The sequence below is a fragment of the Bactrocera latifrons genome, unplaced genomic scaffold (assembly GCF_001853355.1).
Source record: "Bactrocera latifrons isolate USDA-ARS-PBARC rearing strain unplaced genomic scaffold, ASM185335v1 scaffold_193, whole genome shotgun sequence".
Taxonomy (NCBI): domain Eukaryota; kingdom Metazoa; phylum Arthropoda; class Insecta; order Diptera; family Tephritidae; genus Bactrocera; species Bactrocera latifrons.
In genome coordinates, this window is record NW_017535441.1 from 457,444 (window position 1) to 481,349 (window position 23,906).

Sequence of the window (23,906 nt, forward strand, 5' to 3'; positions counted from 1 at the left end):
ATTTCTTTCCCAGTTATCTCAAGTAAAGTCAAAGGGTGCGTGAAAGGGACGAGTTTGACTATTTTAAAATTGCACTAAGTCGGAGTTATGGGAGTTTTATTCCTAAGTTTTGGTAATTTTTTTTAATTATCTATATGTTTTGATTCCTTATTAATTTATCTCACAAACAAGAGATCTCAGCTTCTTCATCTAATATTAACTTTCCGACTTAATTTTAAAACGTCGTCTTCACAGGACATCAAATAAAAGCTTTGATACTGAATTTAAGCTTTATAATAATTTATTAACATTTACATACATACTCATATTTGGTAAATAAAGGTATCCTATAGTCTTTGCTTTTCATTATCTTTGTTTTGGAACATAGAGTTTGGCTAAGTGTTTAGATTCACTATTCTAAAGTATAGTCTAATTTCCTTAGTTACATAATGTGATTTCACTTCAGAAAAGTTAAAGAAAGCATTTGAATTCTCTCCATAGCAATTAATGTACAATGCAATTGTGTGCGTTTCTTCTATATAAATTTGTGTTGTATGTGTGTTTGCCTTTGTGTGTGTTTTATGCCATCAACTGAAATTTTCCAGCCCTTAAAATTTCAGTCAGATTCAGCCATAATGCGAAAACAAGTCGTTTAATGAATTCATTGAATTTTTCCCATATTTGCTAATTTCTGCTTATATATTTATTGTATGTACATACATATTATCTGTGTTAAAGCGGAGTGGTTATACAATTTTGTGCATGCATGTGTGTGTGTGTGTTTCAATTTTCGCTAGATAATCTACCAAAATATGTATATACAAATATTTAAGGAAAATGTGGATTTCATGCTCTTATACATAAGCCAAATGCATTTGTTTTTTTTTTTTTTTTGTAATTTTATACAGCAATATTGGAATTTTCGATTTTCTGCATACTTGAAGAGCTATCTACTTTGTCCGTTTGCAACTGATGTTGGTGAAGTTAACAGTCTGGATGGTTTGTCGGCGTTGTTTCGTGGTGTCTCACATCTTAATTGAAGTTGTTGCTGTTGTCCCGGCTAAAGGCCTCGGCTGAGATGGGGTAGTCGATTTCATTGGCCCGCTCAACAGGTCGCTTCAGATGTCCACCCAACTAAATATGTGTAAAGTGAAAAAGTGTCTTAGTATTTCCTTGTATAGTATGTACAAATGTATATAAATATATCAGCAGCAATGTATGTATGTCACTTGCCAAACTCACCAATGATCTCATAAACTTGATGAGTCGATATCTGGGGTATGTGTCAATTTCCCTCTCCGGTAATAGTCCTGTCGCTTCATTAGGCATTGCTTGCAGCAATTCGTTGGGATGCAATTCGTCTCTTTCGTTTCTGTATGCACTATTTGCCAGCATCTCATCCGTTAAGGAGCCCAGCGAACGTTTTCCGTGTCCACCGTAACAAGCTTGTCCATATGCGTTGCAGCCCTCTGTAAGGCAATAGAGAATAGTGTATTTGTAATTAATTCATATCGAGTTTGGCCTACAAACTTAGACGCATGTGTGTGTTTACATATAGAAATCATTTATAGTAAACAAGGCGTGTGAGCAGTTATTTCTGGACAGCTTTGGGTTTGCTATTTTTATTTATTGTAAGTTGTTTTAAACTTTGAAAAATCCGAGCACAGAAAAGTCTTAAAGTAGGTCGTGTGAGAGTAGGAAGGGCAAAGACCAAAGGTCGCGGCGTATGACTCTAATTAAACAAAAATTCAAAAAAATAAAAAATAAATAAAAAAATAAAACAAAATACTAATATTAATAATAATAATAATAATAGTGAGGGCTAAGAGCTAACATTTCATACTCTTGTCCCTTGCCAGGTGCAAAGTCTTGTAAGTTATATGAGGTCCATGGCAAGTTTTTACCCAATTTGTCCGATATATGTAATATAAAGTCAATTGGAGGCTTTCTGAGAGGTGACTAGGAACCTATTTTTCAGAGTACAAAACGAAAATTTTTTTTTTTTGTTATCACCCTAATGTGTATATATATATCGATTATTTTTTGGTGATACACAAAAGTGCTAGATGCACTAAAGTTATTATACTCTGAATTAATATGTTGCAAGAGTATAAAAACCGACCCACTGTAATATACATATACTACACTTTGTAGGGTCTTTGATGTTTCCGCTTGGGTGTTAAAATCGTCAGGGTAAGCTTCATATTCATTGTTGAGGGTATAACAAGAGAAGCTAGCAAAGTGAACTTGTGCGTGGTCGCTTTCTTGGGGGCCTACATATAATATATGCAAAGAGCATCTTTTTGAATATGTCATAAGGTATATGCTTATATTTTTACATATGTATGTATATATGTACATATATATTCATGTATCTCTATATTTTTATGTGTTTATCTCTAACAATTTTTGAAGTTTAAATTGTTAATTTACCGCAACTTTCCCGATATTGTACCAAGTACTCCCAAAGGGTTATAAAAGGACACAGCTTAGAATCAAGCATCTTTGACCAAATTGGAAATAGTTGTGGCATGTAATAATCGAAATCAAGCAGCTATTTGGCTTTGATTTATTTCATACATTTATACATACATCTGCATTTGTAAATTTGTGTAATGAAACTTTGTTGCCAGGCGTTTCCTTTTATGAGGGGTTTCCAAGGAATTTCTTTAAGTAGACTTTAATTGTGATTAAGCATATATGTTCACTGTATTTCCATATTGTTTAAACTGTTGCCATAATATTTTGCCGCATATGGAACATATGTACATACATATGAACAAATGTATGTATGTATGTATGCAATTGAGGTGAGGGTGACGCTAATGTTGCGATCACTTAATTTTGATTAATAAATACATATTAATTTCTTTATATATAATACGTATATATATGTAAATAGATTATTGGTGTATATATAGTATATGTACCGGTAGTTGTGTACATTCACTCGTACTCTGAATGTTCAAATATATGTAAATAAAAAAGTTGCTTGCGCTTATCTCACAGCAGGCCGCGCTGCCCAAAGCCATATTAAATAGACCGAAAATAAATATTTTCTTGCATACAGTTTATATTTATATTTTTAAAATAAACAATTTACATAATAAGTTTAATTGAAATCTTCACAAGGCAAATACATACATACATATTTATGTGTTTGAAATGATTAGCAGAGGCGAAGAATTAGGGAGACCAAGTCAATTGAAGACAATATTTGAAAGCTTAAAATATTTAAGAAAATACAAATTTCGACTTCTGTTGGGTTCGTTGAACTTGTTTGGAGGCATAAAGCGCAAAATTGAACATTTCAAACAATATTGAAGTGGTTGCATTTGTAGTAAATGGGTGCTTAAAGTAGGCGGGTGAGCTCAAATAAGGAAATGTGTTTGTTTCGTCTTCACATATAGCATATAAACATAACTTTTCCGTTCCGACGTAAAACGTATATCGACATTTTCCGTGAGATAAACAATGCGTTGTACTGTTGCAAGTATTTTATAATGGCGCAGTGCAACGCTGCTGTTTGCAGGTGTCAACAATTTCCTTTACACCAGTTGTTGTTGCAAATAGAAATGTGTATTCAACTGCATTGTACTGGAAGTCGCAACTTTAAAGCTAAGGGTGTTATAAACAGTGTTCGGCATTATAATAGAGCCAATTATTCCGAAAACTAAAACCTTTCTTTTTCGTGAATAATTCATTAAATTAAAATACTTTTTAAAAAAAATTAAATATAATTCTTATTTTATTAATTTTTCATTCTTTTATCATTTTTTTCACTCTTTTTTATATTATTTCATTGATTCCATATTCCGAACATCCGTCCGAAACTAATGCCCTTGTGCGCTTTTTTTTTACTCAAATATCTCTAACCTTGAGCCGTAAAAAGTGTTTTTGTGAAGAGTTCCTATTTATAACTTTAATATGAAGAAATCAGAGCCGAAAGTCAAAGTTTACACGTGATTTAGAGTTCAATTGGGTTCAAAGACGAGGAATGTCCCCACAATCTGCGCCATCCACCGTGGCATAAGCCTCCTTAACATCGCATATAAGGTTCTATCGAGCGTATTGTGTGACAGATTAAAGGGTAACGAAATATCTCCTCTCATCAAAAAAAAAAAAAAAAATCGTCGCACTTGCGACTTTGATCCCATAACTCACTACTCATAACTTCACTCCTAGATAATTTTGTATACTTTCGAAGCACCATTAATGTCAGCCTCAAAATCAATCGCAGAATAGCTTTCGCCAACAGGTGTTGCTTCGGACTGAGTAGGCAGGAGTCCTCTCTCGACGAACAAAGATCAAACTATATAAGTCACTCATTATACCCGTTCTGCTATATCACATTGAGTGCCATGTCGCACATTTTCGTACGACAATAAAGCAGATCGGGATGGTTCAGATATAAATATATACTATTTTTAACGCCTTCATAACAAAAAACCAGAGCCTTGAGAAGATTTTTGTCAAATTCGCTTGGCACTCAATGTGTTATGGTGCAGAGGTATGGACGAAGTCAGCGTTACGAGTTTTCGTGAGAAAGGTTCTGCGGAAGATTCATGTCCTTTACGCACTGTCAACGGCTAATACCTCAGTCGATGGAACGATGAGCTGTACGAGATATACGACGACATTGACATAGTTCAGCGAATTAAAAGACAGCGGTTAGATCATGTCGTCCGAATATATGAACCACTCCAGTCCTGAGAGTATAGCAGTAGTCGCCGGGAGATGCAGAGGAAGAGGATATTCAATTGGCGTCAAACAGTAAAAAGAAAGAACATTGTAGAGCTATTGTAAAATCGGCTACAACCGCGTAAGCGATGTCTACCCCAAGAAGAAGGAGAAGTGAATATATGTATTAACTGAAATGAAACTCCCAGTAGTGCAATTTTCACACATTTGGACCGTTTCGAAAAAATTTTAATTCGCATACGCGAAGCTATCCAAACAGTCATTAAATTCAATAATTAGTCTCTTGAGAAAGCCTAAGGATTTAAGTTGCAAATTTGGTGAAAGTATGTTCCTAATTAACAGCTGATCATTGTACTCATCATCCTTCTGTTCTCTTCTTACCATCCTCATATAAACTTATTTATATGCACGCGCGCACCGCTTTCCTATGCATGGAATTCAAGCGCTACGAACTCTTCTGCTTCTTATAAATAGTCGAATGAGTTTCCGAAGATAAGAAATTTGTTTTGCTCACTTCAAAAATGTTGCTTCAAATGTATTATACAAGTATAAATATGAATGTATGCGTGTATGCGTGCTGTATACAATTTCCTGTAATATTTTATTATCTAAATGTATTCAATTGCACTTTTGTATATATGTATGTACCTAGGTATGTTTGTATTTAATAGTTTTGTTTTGCTCCCAAATCACTGCACTTATACCCCGACATACTTAAATAGAAACAGTCGACATTCACTTCGAGCAGGAACAGCTCATGTTCACCTGCTCGCCCGTGTTGTTGCATTGCTTCAACTCTTCCCTCCCTCACCTTTCGCAACACTCAATGTGAAGCTGTAAGAATAAACAATGCTGCTATTCGTTTATCGCTAAAATTGTCATCTTGCAGGCAATGAACGTTGTCATAAGCTGGACAGCTGGCAGAAATTGTATAAATTTCGACTTTCAACCCGTAGCTTTATCTATTAATTTGGCTAATTGTGTTACAATGCTCTCATTTAAGTGTCTGCAAAACGCGAATTTAATTTTATTTATTTGTGTACACAATTCATAGTGTTCATTTGAGGCGGCGGCGAAGGTGTCAAATTAATGTAAACCACAACCGAACTCATTAAGCTGTAGATTTAAAGGCGATGGTGTGTATGTTAAGGCGTTTATCAGAAGCTGCTGTGTAGGACACTTATTTTTAAGCAAACAGAGCTCCCAATTATGTTGAATTAGCTATAATATTATGACATATAAACTCATTAAATTACGAATTTTATGACTTACTCTTTGCTTGGCCTTGTTGTGCCGCCAACACGATCGCACAGATCATCAACAACAGGAAGGATACTGAAGAAGTCATCGCCACTAAAAGAAAAAATTTAAATAAAATTTGTTATAATTTAAAAATGTAATAATGTTTTAAGTATAATTAGACTAATTGCACATTCTAATTCTCACATTTATGCTGTTTACTTTAGTAGCCACATTTGTAAGTAAATGATATCAGGATTCCACCTCAGTTCATGTTTATTTTAATTAAAAATGAAAAATCTAACTAGTGTTCACTTTATAGTTCAACTATTGAGATTATTTATATACGCCTCTATGGGCTCTTGAAAAATTTCAAGAAGATCCGACGTTTTGGAGCCAAATTGTGTTCAGCGATGAGTACCATTTTTAGCTCAATGGGTATGTAAATAAGCAAAATTGCCGAATTAGAGACAAAGGCAACCTGAAGAGATTCAAGAACTGCCATTTATCCAGAAAAAAAAAAAAACAATTCTTCGGTGTGGGTGTGGGCTGGTGAAATCAGCGGTCCATATTGTTTCAAGATTGATTCCGGTGAGAACATAAGCGTTAATGGCGACCGTTATTGCACCTGGAATAGATGCTCGTGATTTCGTTATCATTTGGTTTCAACAAAACAGCACCACTTCCCATACATCGCATAAATGAATGGATTTGTTGAGAAAATGATCGAACTTCATGGATATACCATCTGAGATGTGAGATGAAGGCCAACATGAGATAGAGATAATCTTCAATAAATAAATTTGAAATTTCTGTGTTTTTTTAAAGGCATAACCTCGAGTTTATAAAATATCTTATTAGTTGTGTCCCTCAAAAATTCTTCAATTGTAAAAACGTTAGCTCTCAATCAAATTCTACTTTAGTTCTCTAATGAAATGCAGAAATGCGTCATTAAACATACAAATGCTACAAGCAAAAAATTTCACTTAATACCAATAAGAAATTCCAAAACGGCATAATATATTTAGACCCCATCATTTCTCGCAAGTCATTAAATCGACCAACAATCATGAAAGGAGAAGTTCAGTCAAACAAAAACAAAAACGAAATGAATCACAACAAAATCGGCTTGGCCAAAAATAGTGGCTTCAACCTTTATTTGTGTCTTGAGATTAACGCATTAAATAATAGTACAGTTACATATACCGATGTACGCATCAAAAGGTTAATCGAAGCAATAAAAAATGGCATAGCACAACAAAGTTCGCATAAACTTCTTAAGCTCCAAGACGTGAGTGGAATGATGGCATATTGTCAATATAAACAATTTTTGTATGTTAAATGCTTTTGTTGTCGTCATAGGTACCTTTCTTTAATATTGATTATTATCTAAGGCCACTTTCTCATCAGCCTCAAATAATGGTAATATTGCCTTAATATATTTATGAATCTTTCCGACTTTAGTTTAATTAAAAATCAACGTGTAAAAACGAATGCTTCGGCTGTATTAGTCCAATAACCCATTAAAAAGTTAAAGGTTAAAAGGAGAATAGCAAGGTGGGATGTTCCGGATTGTGATGTGATACTTGTTTGTATGTTTTTCTTCAAAAGCTTTACAAACTTTTAACTTACGTGTAAATATTTTCCTGTAATATAATGTTTTTTTCTATCACAAAGTGAAATGTTTTATCTAATTCCTTGAAATAATAATTTTTTCTTAAATTTTCACAAGTAGTCAATATGAGAAGAGGAAAACGTGATTTTAATATTATGTACATATTTCATTAATAAATTGAGCTGTCTCAATCAAGTTGACGGTAGGTTCATTCCTACGCCTTTGTACTAGTATATATTATACGAAAAGTTCTATGACTTGCTAAACAATAACGTTGGGTCCATAAATTTCGTATTGTTGATGATGTAATAAACATCCATAGGGGTCTGTTCCAGAATTCGAGTACAGGTGTGTTATCGTTTAGTTTAATATACGAGAGATAATTGAAATACTTATGCAAATATAGAAATGTTAGAGAGATGGCAAAAGAGCTCGATATCTCTCGTACATTCGAATGATTTTGGTGAATATTTTGGGTATGAAATGCGTTCTTGCTCTACTTATCCCCATAAAGCTGTTTTTTTTTTCAAAGAAAGTACCATAAACAAGTCGCTTTGGACATTCTTGATAGTGCGAATTCCGATCCCATATTCAAGGAGAGAAATATAACTGCCGATGAGATGGGTTTATGCGTTTGACATGCAAACAAGTCAACAAACGTACCAAAAAAAGAGCTGAAACCAAAAAAAAAAACCACGTCAGAGCCGCTCAAAAATCAAGGTGATGCTCATTGTTTTATTCGAAATTCGTGATTTGGTGCATTTTGGAATTTGTAGATAGGGATAGACGGTTAGAAAACGGCCGGAATTGTGAAAGGACAATTCATGGATTTTACGCGATAACAATGCATCATCTAAACGAGGCACGATTGTGACCGAATTTAAAGCCAAAAAACGCGTGCGATCGTTTGATTTTTTCTTTTTCCCTAAACTGAAATTGCCGCTCCGTGAAACTCGTTGTCAGTCGATCGAAGACATAAAACATAATTCCCTGAAGGAGTAAAAGACCATCTCAAAAGCGTTTATGAAAAGTGTTTTGATCGGAAAACTCGTTGGCATAAGTACAACTTCCAGGTACATTTATGTATGTACCAAGATTGGAAGGTATAAATCGTCTAGGTATGAGCATCCCAGCCAGATGTATAGAGTACCAAATAAAATCTATTTAATCCTTACATATATTTGTCTCATATATCAGTCATTTAATACCAAGTGCGGCTGATGTCAATTCTTCCCTTTACTTTCGTTGACTTTGTATCGAATATGTCAAACAATAAGTGATATAATTTCATTTAACATACATATACGTTTGGTACAAATTAAGAAAATGAACAACATTTCCTTTCACTTATTCCTCTAATTAATAATTTTATTATCTGAAATTTATTTAATTTATATTATAGGGAACATTTAATTGGCTAATAGTTAATTTAACTGCACATAAACAATCTGTAACGGCAAGCGCTATATTTATGTAATCGTGCGAATATATGTACTAAGTGACATATACATATGTACATAAATATAATTTAAATTTATTGTAATTGATATTGTGCATATTGTCAAATCATACCCGAATGCATATACAAATATATGTATATTAAGGTGTCCGTTATTGTTCAAGTTGATTTAATCCAGATTTTACTGAAAAATTGAGATAATTACAATACTTCGTAAATGAAAATATTTTAAAATTTTCTCTTGTGACTTGACTTATGAAACGTATTATAGTAGTCTGCCGTACCGCATACAGAAAATATAACGGTACTATCAGCGTGTAACACATATTAAGGTCTGTGTTTAAAACTACGGTAGCAAGAAGTGGGTTCAACTTATACATCAAATATACTGAGCATTTATGCAACATTCAATGTTGCTCATACGACATGGTGTACAGTATGAATACAGTACAGTTGATACATAAAGTGAAGTAGCTTCAATTTTAAAGGAATTCATGACATTTTTTGTGGCAGGTTGCTAGCAGAAAAAGTCAGCTTGGGAAATAACGGATACCCTAATATATATATGTATATGTACGTACGTTTGCATTTCATGCTTGGGGAGCGTGCGTTTATTTTTGTTTACGAAGCTTATTTATGTTCAAGTCTTCTTATCAGCGCACATATATGGACATATATGTATGTGTGTCAGTGCATGTGTGATATTCCATTTGCACTATATTATAACTGCAAAGTTTATTGGTTAAATAGGCTAAAGTGGCAAAAGTGATTTTAATGTGTCAATCAATGCATTATAATTGGAGTAAAACATTTTATTAACATTACATATGTACATACAAACCAATATACCAATGCTTGCTAGTACACAGCGTAATCACATTAGCATTTTACATTTTATGTGCTGGTAGGCAAAACATCTGGCTTATACAAGAGTTAATAAGCAGAATTATGAAGTATGATGTACGTATGTATGTATAGTACATAGGTATTTGTTTGCCTGGGCGTTAAATTATTTATTAGTATAAAAATATGTACTGTTACATATGACCATGGCATGGTTGTTACTGAATTAGAGTTGGTGGAAGTTAATGCGTGGCATGCAAAGTTTAAAGTACAATCAGAATTTATGAGAGGAAATAGATCAAACATGCGTTTTTTTTTGTGTAAAAAGATTCGGTGGTGCTATAAGCATCTCAACTTGAGAACTTTTAAATCATTTTCACATACTTAGTACATATTAAGGATGTGTACTTTTTTCTTTAAGAGTTTTGGTTGTAGAAATGCCGTAATCGTCTTTGAATATAAATTAATTATTGACAAGACTTTTTAAAACAAGAAAGTTTAAAAGTTTTTACATTAAAAGTTTATAAGCAGATATGGCAGTATTATTTTGTTTTCGTACTCCAAAAAAAATAGATAAAAACAATAAAAAAAAGTAATTATTATATATGACACATTAATTAATTTAAAAAGTAGATAAAAAACAATAAAAAAGTAATTATTAATATTTTTTTCCCTTTATCTATTATTCTTACTATAACAATATCAATATATATTTATACCCTGAACTGGATAGATGACGTATCAAAGTAAACAGGATTTATAAACTTAGCGCCCCCAGGTGGCGCCATCTATATGTCGACTGGTGCGTTAGAATCTGCTACCTTTATCGATTGTTCAATGAGAATTTCATGATATTTCATTGATTGGAAGTGAAGTGAAGTTATTGCGTTTTAAATGTCAGTATGTTTGTGTTATCGGTACGAAAAAGAGCTTCGAACATAGAGCCAACATTAAATATTGTTTTAAAATTGGTAAAACCAAAACGTTTCATTTAATGGAAAAAATTTATGGCGATGATCAAAGTGGTCATGAGGAGTAAATTCATCGAAACTGTGCGTGAATTCATCAAAAAATAGCTGAAATCATCATTGCAATTCATGGAAATGGAATTGAACATCTAAAAAAAAAAAAGATTAAAAAAAAATTGCTCAGAACCCAACATTCGAAGGACCAAATATTTGACCAAAAATCATATTTTAACCATTAAACACTCCCCGTATTCATCTGCTATGGCACCGTCCTTTTCGGAAAAATGCATTTGCTCATTAAAGGAAAGCGTTATGCAAACGTAGAGGCCATTGAAAAGGCTTGCACCGGCTTTGTACCACTCATAGGCACGTGTTTTTGGTAATACTGAGTCACAGTAAGCCTTCCCCTCCATTCGCAATGATTCCACAAACGATATTTGGTTAGAAATATAAAATTTGAGACAAATTCTTTCTTTGATATTTTTGTCCATTTTAAAAATCGCAACGCACTACTGAGGTGTACCGACTTAAACATTAAGGGCAGTCAATGTAATTTAGAGAAATCGTTCTAAAATTGTGTACACCTCATTTCCTATCAAAAATCATATACCTGTTAAACAAACTGCAAAGCCATGTTCATTTTTGCATTTGCCAAGAGATCTTCCCGAAATTTCGCATTATTGTCCAAGGCAACGCTACAAATTGCGAACGTTCAGATCGTATCCCTACAGCTGTTGTATAAACTGTCCCATTCAAATAAAGAAAAATATCTTTTTATACACTATTATATTATGGGAAATGTCCCAGGAAAGGGTATTATAGCTTTGGTGCAGCTGATGTTAACGTGTTTTTCTGCTTTTACTTAAAACACTCACCTCCGAGAATTTTACGATAGATTTAGTACGATTATATAAGCTAATGACCGTCTCGTGTCAAGCGAAGTTCACAATCTGAATATTCCTTAAGCTCTACTAAGTTAATATATATGTTTATACATATAAATTTGTTTATAAAAAATATATATTTTACTTTTACTTTTATTAATTTATTATAAAATGTGTTATAATTTTTCGTTTGAAAATAAGTCGTAGTTTTGTAAAGTAGGTACACAGTAATCACAGTTAGGCTTTTACTAATAAAATTGTACGCTTATTTTTTTAAACTAAATGATTTTTATATTTTCGGTATAGCAGTTTGTTTATTTATTATTATCGTTATTATTATAATTATTTTATTGATTATTCATTTTTATTTCGTGTTCTATTTGGTCAGAAGTTAGCACTAGTTTAGTATTGTTATCATCATTACCGCTGTATAAAATTGAAAACTTTCACACCAGTCGCGTTAATTTATGATCGAGCGCTTTGACTGTTCAACTGTGTGACTTACATCTTCAAAAACTCCCGACGAAGTGTCAGCTTATTTATTGCTGAGCATGGATGGAAGTGAAGGCGCTTAACCTGAATAATCTACAAATTTTTTAATGGCTTATTTATATGTATGTATGTATGTGTATATATGACACAGCGTAATGAGAAGAATATAGATGTGGTGCTTTATGTATGTATGTTTTATTTGTGGCGTCGACATGAGGGAAACTGTATGAACACTACCATGGTTATACTTACTTAGTGAGTCGGAACACAGTTGATGTAATAAAACTAATATTTCTTAAAAAAAAACTAAAATAAAAAAAAAAAAATCTTTGTTTCTAATAGAGTGTTATTTTCAAATTTATTTGCCAATGAGAGGCGACTTAGGGTGTTAGACCAATCCGGGATTTCATAACAATTCTGAATTTTTTTATAGAACCTTTGTGATCTCAAAGGTAGTATTTAAATTATAGTATAGTGAAAACATTGTCCTTGTCCAATTCTCTATAGAGTTGCTACGTCTGCAGCAAACTTTAAATGCGTCTACCTCGAGACTACTCCGGTAAATTAACTTTGCCAAGAAATTTTTAACACCCGAATTTACTAGTATTAGCACAAAACACTGATTTAGGTGCCGAGAAAACGTCTTTCTTTCAAGGTACAATTGAAATTATCAATGATTTTGAAATCAGAAGATAAAGTTGCTGCTTAATATACTGAACATTTCACCCTTCTCGTACAGTTTGGCCAAAACTCAAGTGTACGAGTCTGGTTCCATTTTCTCACCTGAGATCTTGGAGATCAAGCCCGAAAACCTGCATGCGAATTTCCAAGCTGATGTTGCCAATTTGGCCGCCGTATCGGTACAGATTGGGTACCCAACTATTGCTTCGGCACCACATATTGTTGCCAATGGTTTCAAGAATCTATTGGCTATAACTGCTGCCCACGAAGTTGACTTCACTGAAGCTGCTAACATCAAGAAGTTCATCAAGGACTGTGGTAAATGCTGCTGCTGATACCTCTATTCTAGTTGCTGTTGCTGGTGTCTCAAAAAGGTAGTCGGAGTCGGAGTCAGAGAAAGACGACGATATGGATTTCAGTCTCTTTGATTAAACAGCTCAACTCTAAAGTAAATAATCAGCGTGACGAGCTGAGTCGATTTAGTACTACTCTCTGTATATAGGTATAAATTACGTTCTTGTTTCGAAAAATTTTATTATTGAAGGGTATTATAGCTTCGTTGTAACCGCAGGTAACATTTTTCTTTATTTATAAAAAAAACACTATTTTTGGTCGGTCAAAGTTTGAATCCTTTTTCAGGCTTCTATTTTTTAAAAGCTTATACAAAACTATTACCAAGTCTCATTTATGTTAAGATCCGCTTTATATTGGTTCATATAGCAAGACTTCTTAGAATTACCGTTGCCTGTCGAACACTTCTTATAAAAGTTGATTTCGAATAGCGGTCAATACATAATTTGTATCGAAAGCGAGAAATTCGGTTGCCTTTCCCTACTTATGGGAAAAATTTCCACTATTTGACCCTTCTATTATTTACTATATATAAATAATTGATCCGTTTTAAATTAAAGTTTTTCATAAATGAATGCCCAACATTTAATGGTGTAGCGTGCATAATTGAATTGAGCGCAATTACAATGAAAAAAGTGGCAAGTGTAGCGAGAATTCCCTCCAATGGGCTAGCATTTACTACTCTAACTGGCTTCCTATTGGCTGCTTAAATTAATTTACTACATAACCGACACTTACATACACTTATACATACATATACGTATTCGTGAACACTTTAATTGGTACATAACTCATTTAAAAAAACATTAATAAAATATTTTTTATATAAAAATATTCATACATACAAACACACATATGTATATGTATATAAAAATTCATATTAGCTCGCTCGAGTGCTTGTGAACCATAATATTATTGATTGTTAAATAATAATAACAAAGTATGACATTTTAAACTCAGAGATTTGCACTCCTTGCTGCGAATTGTCACACGCCGCGTTTGTTTGTGCTTCCGTCTGTATGGTTCTTGGATGGATTAAGGTGTATTATATATATCTACAAGATAATACATAGTATTTATATATGCGTTGGCAACGCTAATTGTGATGATTCTTTAAAAATACATTGATCTCAACGCCATGATCGACAACAACAAAAACAAAAACATTTCTATCCACGGTAATGTCCAGGCCCTTTCTTGTCTTGTTTACTGTCTACAATCTTGTCACAACAAAAAAAAATTGTTTCATACTAACTACTAACCATTCTCAAGTCAGACATATTAAATAGTCATAAAAACACTTAATCGCTGCAAATAACTTTATAAGAATAAAAATAAGCATATATAAATATGGAATAATCCATAAATAACCACTTGACATGCTATTTTAAGCACTGCAGACTTGTTATTAAATTTTTGCGCCACTGATAAACCAACTGTTCTACAGCTTGTCGACTAGGTGAACCATATATATATTGACAGAAATACACATGTATGTACATAAGCAAATGTAAGTAAGTGTGGTTGAAGCCATAGACTTTGTGGTATGCAAAGTCTGCATCTGTTTATATACCTCTTCATACTAGTTTTGGGTAGATTTTTCGAATACCATATGCGAAAATTACTTACTCACTTTATTATGTATAATCGCATATACATAAATACGTACTTATATATTATATATGTATGATAATGACTTGCGGTAAAATATCACTTACGCTACTGCAGTGGCACAATCAAGGCAATATAATTGTTTATGCTGTCAAATCAGGTTGTTAATATGACGTTTCGGGATTAGCTAAAGTGGCCCCTGATATTAAATGGAAATATTTATGAGCTATCAAAGCTATCAAAAATCGATTGTGAGCGAAAAGTATATATTCCTGTCCATATACATATATGTACATATGCACATTCATATACTATATCCACTACTGCGGGAAGTACTTCTCTAGTAGATAATATTATATAGACGCTTATCTTCTTGTTGAACATTGTTTTGTGTTGCAATGTGTGAAGTGTTTTTCAGATTGATTTATCTTATGATTTATATACTGTTATCAATGGAAAACGAACATTTTTAGAAATATGTATACAAAACAAAAAATTACTCATACGACACGTATACCGAACTTTTTTTGTTCTCATCTAAGAGGTATTTTGTTTTTTAGTTTCTATGTTGGTATTCTAGTAATTAATTTTCATAATTTTTGCTTATTTGCGGTTGCGGTGCAAACTGAACGGCGGAGATCAAGTACATGTGAAGAAACCTTTTCCATTTGACGAAAAATCTTTCTGAATTTCGGCAAGTATTATTATTCAAGACAATGGGTATAATCTGAAGAAATTTTTCAAATAAAATCACTAAAGGATATAGTTGCCACCTAAACTGACCGATCAAAATAAAGTTTTTGAAACGGATTTTTTTTATATGTGAAAATTATTATAGTTTGGATGCAACCGGCATAACGAAACAATGACTTGTTGCTATTTTGGAGTTAATTTCATAATATCACGCCTGTAGAGATTCTCGTGCTAATGACAAAAGCTAGGGCAACAGTCGTAGTTATTTATGGAGTACCTGCCGTCGACGGCCTAACCTCCCGGTGCTTTGTTAAAGCACATAGATCAAAACAATGCGTTGATGATAACACATGCTTTTCGAAAGTATTTTTTGGTTCACCTTTTCCACCTTGGTCGGGTACGAGGCCGATCTAAAACCTCTGCAGTGCTGTGGATTCGCTACCCGGCCGCAGTGCGACTTCACATTTAATTGAGTTTTTCAATTCTATCTGCCTTTAGGTTTAAACCACACCCACCACGAATCTTACCAAAGGGACAATCCCAATGAGCAAATTGTAACGAACTCTTCCTTAGAGCTGCTCCCCGCGGTACCAGATTTAAGTCTTCGGTCGGACCTTGTAGATTTTACTACTACCAGTTGAGCACCTATCAAACTCAAAAGTCCTTTCAAGGAGGAATCTCATTCAAAATCTATAATATCAGCTCAAGCTGAGAAACATAGCATTATTATGGATTTTAGTCGCCACTTAGGAGAGGCATAACTTATGCGGAAAAATTTTATTCCCTGCCCGCTGAGTCCGACAATCGATTTGCATAGACCTCTCTCTCTTCAGACAAATTTGCAGCAGCAAAACCAATCGCTGTAGACAGTAACAGGTAATAATTATTTACTACCAGGTCCAGGGTATTACATTAAAATAACACATTTTCATCCGCTTGGCTTTGCTAGTGTTCAGCTTTCGCGCTTGCTACTAAGTGAAGCAATCACAAACTGTCTGAGAAGTTCTTTTTATAGAAACTTGTGGTTTTAATGTGATCCTTAGGGACACAGTTCGACTAAGATACAACATTGATAGTTGATGAATTAAAAAAATGTTTAGTCAAATTACGCTACTCTAATTTTCTAATAAAGTTTTAGAAGCAATTAATAAGAGGCTGAATAAAAGTGCTGAATAGTGTTGGGAATTTTTTCGTACAACAAGAAGTAATCAAAGTTCTTGAAATAACATTTTTCCTAAGTACTAAATTCTGAATTTCAGAATTTTAACTATATTTTTTTAAACCAATTTTTTAATTAGTTGATATTTTTCAGCTTTCAGCGTATTATTAGTCCTCTTAGATGTTGAGCTCTACTCTCTTGTCGAAAAATTTACAAGTGAAAGCAACTAAAACCTACTTCATTGATTCCTATGTAAGGTAATTTAGTTATACCTTGTATATCGTCACCTAAAATGCAAAATAACGTATCATCGAAAAGAACTTAATTGAGTTTAATATTACTTACGATCCACTACATCAGATTATATATACAATTTACAGCTTTCGTTGTTAGATCTAACCACAATATAACCATTTTACAACCAAAACTCACTTTTTTTTCGATATGATTGGTTTCTGTTATAACGTTTTTCCTTTGATTGCAAACTTAGTGATGTTACGCTATTCTGTGTTTTAGGTGACGAAAAAAGTCGCTTGCTTTTTATCTCTTTTTAATTATTGTGGTCTATTTCATTTTCGCGAGTGTTTCGTGTTCGTTTCGCCACTCTAACCAAGTTGACTTAATTCAAACAGCATACCATTTCTGACAACATATTTTCCACAGCAATTTATTTAAAAATAGGAATTTTTGAATTTTAAAATCTTAATTAGTAATTACCGTCGAAATTTAGTGTAAACAAGACGTGACATATTCATAAAAATCAACTGCATATCTGTCGTGAGTAAGTGTGTTTGCACCCAGCAGCGCTGTTACTAAGTAAATTCTACTAAACAAATCGGTACTTACATATGTATAAGTATATGTAAATATTTTTGTTCAAAATAAATGAAATAAAATAGTATAAACGTTCTGTACAAAACATAGGAACTAAATATATTTTATATATTTATATATGAACAGTCTGATAATTATAGTATATAACTATTCCGACCCGAACGCCACTAGCGATAACGAATGGGAAAATTATTATTATAAAATTTAACTAAAATAAAAAATAAAATAAAAAAATTTCAAAAAAGTAATAAAATTGTGCATCTGGAGTGTTATAAACAGATCGAATTCGCCTTTGCTTTAATTGGCGATTAAAGCGACAAAACGAACGAAGTGTCTAACCCCATTAAGCGTGTATAGGCAATCGCAGCAATGCACAAGGTGAGGAGAGATATGCTGTGAGCAGGGCTCCTTTGCTTAGAACAACAAAAAAAAAAAAAACAACACGGCGCTACGACATGTTGTGACAATTTGACCCAATCGCACGGCATCGGCGATAAGTGCGAGAATAATGATTAGCTGGGTGATTTTTCGCATAAACAACAATACAAGTGTGTGAAATACGCATACGTATACAAGAGTATTTTACATACATACAAGTATTTTATAGCCAYACGTATATATGAATATTAAATTAATATCATTTATTATTAATATTAATAATTACAAAATTCGTAACGTTTGGTAGACTAATTGTAAATCGCTTCTTGTTGTGGCTTTACGCTCCATAAATATTCCTTTTATCTTTCTAATTGCCATTACAATCGCAGCCTCAGCGATTCTTTCTATCGACTACGTTTTGAATTAATAGCGAGTTAAAAGAGCAGCTACTTTAGCCCGCTTGATGCAATTATGCTAAAGTGTTTGAATTGCTTGAAGTGATGATCATAAAGAAAACTAAACAAACTCAAGTAAAAAATCGAAGGAGAAAAAACTAGGCAATAATGTATCAGAACAATGACATTTTCTTCTACATACTTATTTCCATTGTAAGTCGTCTTTTTGACATTTGCTCAATTAAGTCAATCTGGAACTAGATTGAGAGCTTCGCAAATCTCTCTAATGAAAAAAGTTGATATACGAACACAATTTGCAATGGTGCATTTTAGTTCTTCTTTTTCCTCTTCACAAGTGTAGACATCGCTTACGAGGTTATAGTCTCTTCCTCTGCTTCCCCATCGGGTATTGTGTTGAATACGTTCAGAGCTGGAGAGTTTTCGTCCATTCGGACAACACGATCTAGCCAGTGTAACTGTTGTCTTTTAATTCGCTGAACTATGCCAATGTCGTCGTATATCTCATACAGTTCATCGTTCCATCGAATGCGATATTCGCCGGTATTAACGCTGACTCATCAGACGTTGTTATCGTCTATGCCTCTGCACCATATAGCAGAACGGGAGGAATAATGAGTAATTTATAAAGTTTGGTTTATTTTTTGTCGAGAGAGGACTTTACGTTTCACTTGCCTACTCAGTCCGAAGTACCTGTACAACCTGTTGTCAACGGTTATTCTGCTTTGGTTTTCGAGGTTGATATTGTTGTTGGTTTTAATACTGGTTTCAAGATAGAAGCAGTTATCTATGACTTCGACTTATGACTGTGAACATTGACATGCGAGCCAAGTCGCGAGTGCGACTATTTGTTTGATGGCAGGAGATTTTTCGTCTCGTTCACTACCAGACCCATTTTCTTTGCTTTCTTATCTAGTCTGGAAAAAGCGGAACTAACGGCGCGGGTGTTGAGGATATACAAAGCGGCATAAAAGCAGCTCCATTTCGTGCTGTCAAAAGCAGTTTTGGAATCGACTAAAGAGTGATGTGTGTCGAACGTCTTTTCATGGGTCTTTTCCAAGAATTCGGACATGGGGAATAAATGGCAGTTCTAGATTCATGATCCAGGCCTACAGCCTCACTAATAAGGTCCAATCATAGGCTTTAATCTTTCGCACAATACGCTCTAGGCAACACGTTAGTTGGAGTCTACCTCTTTCTTAATTGGGCAGAGCACACTTAAATTCCAATCGTCGGGCATGCTTTCGTTCGACCATATTCCATAGAGAAGCTGATGCGTGCTCCTTACCAGTTCTCCGCCATCGTGTCTGAATAGCTCGGCCGGCTCCCGCGGCTTTGTTGGAAAAATCAGCTAGCTTTAACGCAGTGTGATTAAAGTACTTACTAAGCCTTACTAAGGGTCAATTCTTAAATTTTCCAAAGACGCTCAAGATAGACATATTTTCCTAATGTTTTTCAAATCTCTCATAATCATTGGAACCAACCAAATGCAACTTAACTTCAATATCGATTACCAAAATTTATCAAATATTCTTTTTGTATAAGTTCCATGATTTGATTTCTACTTAAGACAATAAGCGCAAACACACAGGATATATTGGATGCAATTCGCTTCATTTAAATGATTATAACAAGCATCTAAGCATATTTGTATGTAGTATGCAAATAAGGATGTATATAAGGATGTGCTTAAGGATGTGTATTTGAGTGCAATTAATTATGAAATTAATATTATAGCAGTCTGCAAAGTTTAAGTGCTCAGCTTCCTTGACCGTAGGCTCATTCTGCTTTACGCATAACAGAAAAAATTAACCGCGTAAAAAACAACAAAAAAACAAAAAAAAAAAAACTAATGGAATCAGCAGAAAGTGAACGTCGCGCAGCATTTGACTTCCTGTCCTAGACACAGTTACTCTGCCAACGCTTTCTATTCATTTGTGTACTTTAAATATCCTATTTTGCTACTTCTCATTCATTTATGCCGCGCACAAAGAAAAGTTACACGCCAACATCCTGCGCTTGTGAAAAAAGTGAGATTGCGTTGCATTAAGGAGCGGAATCGCATATGATGTTTAGCGTTTTACCGTTTTAGAGCTTTGCGCTTAGAGCAATTAAGCGTATTTATATATTTCAATAGGTGTAAAGCAATAAAAATGCGCAAGTTGTGAAAATTAATAGTTTTATGTTCATTTTTATACACTCATTTTGAGTTGACATGCGATCAAAAAAGGCATCTTTATGCCTGTGAATAGAATTCATATGAAAATATGAATAGAGAAATTGGATCTCGTGTATAAACGGCTTAAAATAAGACAAATTATATATTAAATAAATGTATAACTATAAATACGTTGGGGAGCAGTATCTCTGCGTCTATGACCCTATTTTCTATGCCTTGGATTTACTCAGAATGAATAGTATAAAAATTTAATCCATCAATTCAGATGTAAATTTTTATATATGTATATGCTATAAAAAGTTACGCGATTTTTGATAGATCATTAGTGATGTCTACTAAGCGTACTATTCGCAACATCATTACTGGATAATATTCGATCGACTAGATCAAGTCCAGCACGCAGTGAAGAAAATATAGCAGCCGTAGCTCGGAGTGCTCACGAAGACCGTGGGGAGTCGATGCGGCGTCGTCCGCAGCAACTCGAACGGACGTATGGAACGATTTGGCGCACTTTACGTCGAAATCTTAAATTGAAAGCATACAAAAAACAGCTTGTGTAAGAATAAAAGCCGCTCGACGTTGCTAAGCGATATTGGTCTCTTGAAAAGTTCTAAGAAGATGAGAAGTTTTCAATCCTACTATTTGTTGCCCGAACTTAAAGCTCGTGATTTCGGCGATATTTGGTTTCAACAAGACGGCGCCACATCCATATCAATCGATTTATTGAAAGAATACTTTGGTGAACATGTTTTGGGCCGATTTATTGGCCACCACATATAATGGACTTCTAAAACTTGGTGAAAGTAGTAACATTAATCACTGTAGACAACAAATGATCAATTTGAAATACGTATCGATCGAACAACGGCCAGAATGGGTCAGAAGACACGGCAAAGTATGTTTGTATGGTTTGTTATGCGACAAGGCACCTGCACACACATCAAAGTCGGAGAATACAATCAAAGTACTTGACTGGGAGCTGTTGCCCCACACGCAGTATTCACCAAACTTAGCTCCTTACGATTACCATTTGTTTCATGGATGGACCACGTATTAGCTGAGCAGCACTTCGACTCTTATGTAGGAATCAAAAATTAGGTGACCGATTGGTTAGCTTTAAAAGTCGAACATATCTATTGTCATGATATCCATAAATTGCTCCTGGCAATGTATGCAATGCAGTTTTCAATACTTTGAATATATTTTTTTTTTACTTTCCTATTCAAAATTGGTATTATTTGTGTATTTATATGTATGTAAGTACATAAACTGCAGTAATTCCTTAGGCCGATCATGTCTTTATTTTTGTGGACTTCATTTTGATACCAAATAAGTAAGAAAGGGCTGAGTTTGAGTGTAACTGAACATTTTATACTCATGCATTTCAATTGAAACTAGGAAGCATTGGACTCATAATTTACAATTATAGCTAATAATATGTACTACGAGATGCCATTTGAACTTCATTAAGATTTCTTACATATTGGTCGACAGATGATGTAATGTTTATGTTAGATACATGAGTGCTGAGGGAAGTATTGACCTGATTTTATTTATTTTCGAGATAACTGGAAAGTATCTCTCTCAATTCAATATGTACGCTATTTTTAATGAAAGCTCAGCCATAGGCCCTGGAGTACACTTATTCGTTATCTGTGAGCTTGAATAGTTCTGGTCCGAATTTTAGAGTTGAGATGGCATACCTTAAATGAATTATTATTGCAATATATTCATTGCTGCTTGATTTTCACATTGGAAAGTGAAAGAATCAGATTAAATCGGAAGTAGGCGTGGTTGTAATTCGATTTGACCCATTTTCGTTCTGTAACATATAGAGATATCAGAAATTGGTCTAGTTGATCCGAAGATATCTGATTTAACCTAAAGGTTGGCGGCACCACGCTCATCGCCAAATTTCGACTCTGGCTTGTATTATGCCGAACCGAGTCTTGATTGATACCCGAGAGTCCGTCAAAAATTTCAAGTCGGCCACCTGCATTTGCGATGTTTGATTTCACACAAATCTAACTTTAGTTGTTTGAAATACTTGAGATATTGTGAATTTTGTATGTATCCAATTATCCTAACGTTAAATTATTGCTATTCTTGAAAATTTTTAAAACAATATATAATCTCAAAAAAGTTACTAATAATTATAAGTCGTAGTTATGGTCTTATATGATGATTAAATTAACTTAAGAGTGTAGAGATTTTGAGGTTTAGATCATTATTTTGAAGGCAAAAATAAATTGACTAAATGTAATTTATAGGAGTAAGAATAAGGTGAAGCATACATTTGGGCGCCGCCAAAATGGTATAAGCTTTTCCTACTCTCCATTAGCGAACTTATATCAAATAAAATTTAGGGTAATAAACTCTGAAAAAATATGTGGTTTCCAGTGATGTTAAGTTTTTGCAATTGAATTTCAGAAAAAGAGATTATTTCAGCAATATCAATTGATTATTACTTTTATAAGCTCATCACAAGTTAGAAGAATTTATGATGGCAATCCAAATAATTTCATATAAAATATAAAAAATCTGATTTTTTGAGTAAAAAATTTCAAAAATATAAAATTCAAAATTTCACTTACCGATTTTGTATAGATTTGCTTAAGTCTTTAATTATTGAATATTTTATGAGCGATCAACACACGATATTTTTGCTTACTATTGCTGAGGTAAGCCAAACTCTACTGTGGTTACGGTGCTTTTTGAACTCAATAGGAGCACTGTTATAATTTTTTGCCTGCGCTTATTACCGCTATTTATTACTCAATTACGCGTACTCTTACTTGTCGGTCTATATATTTTCTTGACTAACACCACTTGTTGTCGCACGTAACTGTGTATTGAAACTTAAATATTGTGTCTGACTTTGTGTGCCACCGCGGTCACTATGTGCTTCTAAAGTATGCAAGCGCCAAAATTTGAATGGGACCGCTGTGCTGCGCGTTGTCATTTTATACTCGGCTAACAACGATAAAGTCCGACCGAGCAACAGGATTCTGCATTTCAGCCAATCACAAAACGCTATCAGCCACGAGCGTTACCGAGTATAACGAGTGTGATTTGTTGTAGTGTGGATGCCCACTCAACGCCTCAGCTTCTACATAATATTTGGCAATGTATGAGACACATGGGCGGCTGCTGTAGGGAGGCGCATAGCCAAAAGCGTAGGCTCAACAAACGCCAGCAAGTTTTCAGCTGGGCGCGCAATGAGCTAAGTGTAATTTTTGTTTGTGCATGTGTGTATGTGCTTTTTGGAATTTTTGCACTTGAGTTGTTTGTTTTACTGTTTCCCTTGGGTCATTTCTTAGTTCTATAGGCAACTTTCTATTTTGATTGCTGCTCATCTCTTTTAAATGCTGGCAATAATGTATGCTATGTGAGAGTTGAAATGAATATAGAGAGCATGTTGGCACTG

At 33.9% G+C, this 23,906-nt stretch overlaps 1 protein-coding gene across 4 annotated transcripts; it reads right to left on the minus strand.

The window, feature by feature from the left end:
- Positions 1-262: 262 nt before the first annotated feature.
- Positions 263-23,403, minus strand: LOC108967655 (neuropeptide CCHamide-2). Of its 4 annotated transcripts, none has more exons than XM_018931227.1 (4): positions 23,074-23,403; positions 5,953-6,033; positions 1,222-1,448; positions 263-1,113 (listed from the first exon to the last, which is right to left on the minus strand). In XM_018931227.1, exons 2-4 carry the CDS (start codon positions 6,026-6,028, stop codon positions 1,012-1,014), a joined length of 405 nt encoding a protein of 134 aa, XP_018786772.1. In that variant the 5' UTR covers positions 6,029-6,033; positions 23,074-23,403; the 3' UTR covers positions 263-1,011. The 4 variants fall into 4 exon arrangements, with proteins under 4 accessions (XP_018786772.1, XP_018786773.1, XP_018786771.1 ...); XM_018931228.1 differs by lacking the exon at positions 23,074-23,403 and adding an exon at positions 12,194-12,214; XM_018931226.1 differs by lacking the exon at positions 23,074-23,403 and adding an exon at positions 12,113-12,202.
- Positions 23,404-23,906: the final 503 nt, after the last annotated feature.